At 40.5% G+C, this 4,872-nt stretch overlaps 1 protein-coding gene across 1 annotated transcript in view; it reads left to right on the top strand.

Moving 5' to 3' along the window:
* Positions 1-1,803: 1,803 nt before the first annotated feature.
* LOC116687370 (aflatoxin B1 aldehyde reductase member 4) overlaps positions 1,804-4,872 on the top strand; it is a gene marked incomplete at its 3' end in the record, with an annotated part of 4,177 nt that continues 1,108 nt past the window's right edge. Inside the window, 6 exon segments of the mRNA XM_032512697.1 lie at positions 1,804-2,262; positions 3,065-3,252; positions 3,435-3,539; positions 4,024-4,120; positions 4,641-4,743; positions 4,870-4,872. The exon segment at positions 4,870-4,872 is cut by the window's right edge and continues 136 nt beyond it. Of these exon segments, the coding sequence (XP_032368588.1) occupies positions 1,971-2,262; positions 3,065-3,252; positions 3,435-3,539; positions 4,024-4,120; positions 4,641-4,743; positions 4,870-4,872 (788 nt within the window).

Raw genomic sequence — 4,872 nt, 5'->3', positions numbered from 1 at the left:
TTCAGCAGTGTCACCACTCCTGTAATAACACATTATACAAAATGTGACAATCATCGAACAAACAGATGTCATCCAGCTGCTTTTTGATACCTCCAGAAAAAAAAAACTGAAAAGCGTTAATTTTCTCATGTCTTTGGCACAAGTTTTTGCATGTTCTGCCCTCATCATTATCTAATAGCCTCCATTAGGAACTATTAGGGAAGGATTTTATTAGTTACTAATTAACTTATGGTTCACTAGCAGTTAGTTCCTCATTCACTCCTAATTTTTCCTTGGTAACTACTCAGATTTTGTGTAACTTTTTCTAAAGTAATAGCATATTTTTTATATGCCGATATTCATCCCCTCCATCAAAATGGAGTTGTGTAATGGAGGTGTATTGTGGTTAACAAAGCTCATGGAACTGGGAAATAAGTGCACATGCAGAGCATTATCCTTGCATGTGGTGGTATGATGCAAACGGATGCAAAGTGAAGAAGCATCAGCAGGAAGGGAAGTGCAAACCCCTCATGGTAGGCATGGACATCTAAGAAAACTGAGAGATATACTATCGCCTGCGGTGCAACAGAGGATGTTTGGGCTGGAGTCTGAAGCAGCTAGTGGTCACCCAGCAGGGCAAAAAGCTGATGGTGGGTCACAGGGTCAGCCGCCAGGATCGACTAGTGCTGTTCTCCAAACAAAGCTTTCATTGCGCGCATGTGTGTTCATGACCCTAAAGAGTCCAGGGTCATCGGCGCTGTCCCTGCAACCTCCGAGGTACCAACAGAGCATGTTGTTTGAATTAGGTCAGGGAATCTGTAGTCTCGCATTGCCAGACCCTCCGGGACTCTCAGATCAGAGATCATCTGAGATATATGCTGCCATGGAGGGACAGAGAAAAACCAAATGCAACTGCAACAACAAAACAGTTTAATGATAATTAAAATTAATTTGTTGATGTTTATTTTAGAGCTGAAAAACATACCCCAGTCTGGATTAAGGAGTTTGGAAGCTGCTGGGTAAACATCTACTGTTGGGCCCCTATATTCACCCCCACCTTCTGTGCACTGCTGCCTCCAAGAAGGCTGCTCATCCAATACATATAGCAGACTGCACATGGCCGCCTTATTATATGCCCAGAGATGAACCAGTAATTTGAAAATTAGCTTGTAACTGACTCTGATACAATACACCAAACGACAATATGTTTTCAACTAGTGCATAAGATCCCTTTGACAAGTAATATTAGAAAGAAAATCAATAAAATTCTGGAATAATGTAAACTAAAGCCTTAAAAGTTTTGAAAGTTTTACTTTGTATTTAAGTACATTTGTACACAAGGACTTTTACATGAGTATAACATTCAAGTAATATTTCCCCCTCTGCATGAATCCCCAGACCATCAAGGGCCCCTAAGGTTATCTGTCTGGCAGTTACATTGTGTTAATTTGATTATTGATTTATCTGTTTGGCAATGTGCCCTACTAAAACAAAATATAAATGGAAATTGTAAGCACCTTAGGAAGGGCTAGCTCCTGCATATTTACCCAATCCAATCTTGAGGCCCTGTGTTGGCCGGGAGTCAGAATCACGTTTTAATTACCTGCACTAAAAACGATCCTATGTTAACTCTATTTGCTGGCCTATATCTGGACTCCAGATTGCAGGATGAAGGACACCCTTTTGTAAAAACAAAACAGTTAATGGTGAGTTTCTGACACCTTGTGGTTAAAAATAAGAACTACATCTAGTATGATTTTCTACAGCTTGTGCAACGGAAGGACTTAACAAATATTAACTTAAATGTCTAAAACGACAGGAAATGGTCACAGAAAACGAACTTTGCACTGCCTCACTTTTACAGCCAAGCAAAGAAGCCAAACAGCTGGTTAGAACATTTTTTTTTCCATTTTATACTGGTTGAGTAACTTTACGACGCTCCCTAATCACCGTTTCCGCGACCTTTGGCCTTAGTCGCAGCTAGCTGTAGCATGCGGTGGGCAATAACAGGAAGACTGTACACACATAGACATAGCATTATTAAAGACGTGCTCACACATTTGCCAAGCTTCGTGGCTCGTCGAAATATGTCGTCGTCTCAAACTAAACGACCGGTTTCCTTACTGGGAACTATGGCGTTCGGTGGACGAGCCGACGCCGAGCTGAGCCTGGAGATGGTGAAGACTTTCCTGGACAGGGGACACATCCATGTGGACACAGCCTTGATGTATGTGGATGGGAAGTCAGAGGCAATCATAGGCGGCATGAATCATCCTAAAACAGGTATATCAAACGCACCCATATTCGTATTGACTCTGCGAGCTGAGTTTCTTAAGTGGTCCAACCAAGCTGTCCCCCAAGTCATTGAAATTATGGGTATCAAAACTGGCTCGAGCCCCCCTTCTAACCGTTCTTTCAATACATCCATGCCACTAACCAACGGGCAACAGCTAGCACTGATTTGATGACTTTTTCAAGAATTAAACTTTTTAATAAATAAATAAATAAAATAAAATAATTTATTTTATGTGTAAGGGACCATGAACAATAAACATACTTTACTATTTGAGATACACCAGAGTAAGATAGACAAGGCAAAACCAATAAAATGTAGATTTAATGTGGTCACAGAGGGTAGCCACTACAGCAGGTTTACTAGGTTTTGCCTTGATCAAACCCTGTCCTAGCTTTTAACTTAGAGTAAATCCAGCAATTTAGTATTAGTATTAAAGTAGCAGGATTTACAAGAGGCAGATAAAAGGAAGAAGGATCAAACTCAGATCAGCTGATGTATGTTCAGTCCCTTGTATGGTTCAGAAAACACTTTCTAGAGCCCGTTGCAGGCTGCAAAGCAAGGATAAGAACCAGGACAGACATGAGCCCTGGGAACAAGTATATTATCAATGGACTTGTATGATCATCATCATCCTGATTTAATCTGTTAACTTTATTTAAGTTCTTAATACCAGACTCTTAATATCCCTTGATAACCTCTTTGCCAGACAATCAAGAGTCATTAAGATAGCTGTTTACCAAAAACACCCTGTAAATGACAGACTTTTAATTCAGTGTTTCTGTGTGACAGTAAGCATAGCAACCAAGGCCAACCCCTGGGATGGGAAGACGCTGAAGCCAGAGAGTGTGCGCTCTCAGCTGGAAACCTCCCTTCAGAGGTTACGGACCGATTGTGTGGACCTTTTCTACCTTCATGCCCCTGACCACCAGAACCCCATCCAGGATACTCTTAGGGCCTGTAATGAACTGCACAAGGAGGTAAAGAGACCCCATAACTAATGTCCCATGAGTTCTAACTGAAACCTTTCCTTTAACGTGACACATCAACAAGGACAGCATCTTTGTCTACAATGTTTACTTTTAAAATTGATCAATCAATGATACTGTACCTATTATGTTGGGAATATTAAATTAAACTATGCTTTCATTTTTTTTCAAAGGGAAAATTCAAGGAGTTTGGTCTATCAAACTATGCATCGTGGGAAGTGGCTGAAATTGCCAGCATCTGCAGACACAACAATTGGATTGTTCCCACTGTGTATCAGGTATTCTGACACCTTGTTTTAAAACAGCCTTTTAGGTTCATCTCCATTCAATTGCATCAGAAACTCAAAGTGGCCCCAGTGATTCTTCCATCTCACTTATCTTTAACTTGATGTTCTTGAACTAAATCTTATTTTCCATCTCCAATCAATTGCATCATCTTAGAATAAGTAAGCTGCTCAATGTATGTGCATGTTGCATCCCTCCATATGAGTGGCTGTGGTAAAAATCCCATTCTTTTCATGTAAACATGATACGTTGGGCTAGAAATTCTGCTTAAAACTGCTAATCCAGAATTTCAGCAGTTTATTGTTGAAAGAAACCATGGTTAAGCAGCCCCAGTGCTCTCACTATAATCTTTAATTTGATTTCTTGAACAATCTTCACCTTGTCTTATCCTGCCTTCCTTGCTTACTATACTTTCACTTAAATTTAACCTCTGATTATTTTCTGTACCCTAACTTTGACTCTTGCAACCTTTCACAGGGAATGTACAATGCCATTACAAGACAGGTTGAGACAGAGTTGCTGCCATGTCTAAGATACTACGGAATGAGATTCTACGCATACAATCCCCTAGCAGGTGCTGTATGTCCTCCTTTTGTGGTGCACCTTGTAGCCTACTGTAATTGTTTCTTTCAAAAGGAGATGCTCACAATTGGTGATACTTGCTGCCCAGCAGATTCAATCCTAATCCAAGCGACCTCGTCAGGTCACACACTGAATTTGTCCAATATTTGGGTTTATGACCACAGACTGGAAAAACATCCCCATCAGACACAACTATACTTTGTGTGTAGTGCTAATTAGCAAATGTTAGCAAGCTAACATGCTAAACTAGTGGAGGACATGGTAAGCATGTTTACCAGCATGTTAGCATACTGACGTTAGCATTTAAAGTAGCTAAAAGCAACACTGTGACTACAGACAGCCTCACAGGGCCACTACCAAGACTGCAGACTACATTTTGAGAATGACCCTTATTTTGTAAGGGTTATTCTCAAAATGTAGCATGAAAAACCTTCATTTTAAGTGAGTGACAGTATTGAATGTATAAATTGTAGAACCCTTACTTGAATGCTGACATTACTCCTCCTCTGCAGGTGGTCTTCTAACAGGAAAGTACAAATACCAAGACAAAGATGGTCCCCAGCCTGCTGGAAGATTCTTTGGTAACAACTGGGCTGCAGCGTACAGGGATAGGTAAAAGCAATGTAACTGCAATTTCTTTTTAAGACCAACAAGTGACTTGTTTTTATGTTGTTGGTATTTCTGCAATTATCTACATCATCCACTGTTATAAGCACACGGTCATTGCGCCGGTCCTCTTCTCTG

This window comes from Etheostoma spectabile, chromosome 4 (assembly GCF_008692095.1).
Source record: "Etheostoma spectabile isolate EspeVRDwgs_2016 chromosome 4, UIUC_Espe_1.0, whole genome shotgun sequence".
NCBI classification, from domain to species: Eukaryota; Metazoa; Chordata; class Actinopteri; order Perciformes; family Percidae; genus Etheostoma; species Etheostoma spectabile.
The sequence above is the reverse complement of the archived record's forward strand: the minus strand, read 5'-3'. Positions and strand labels throughout refer to the sequence as shown.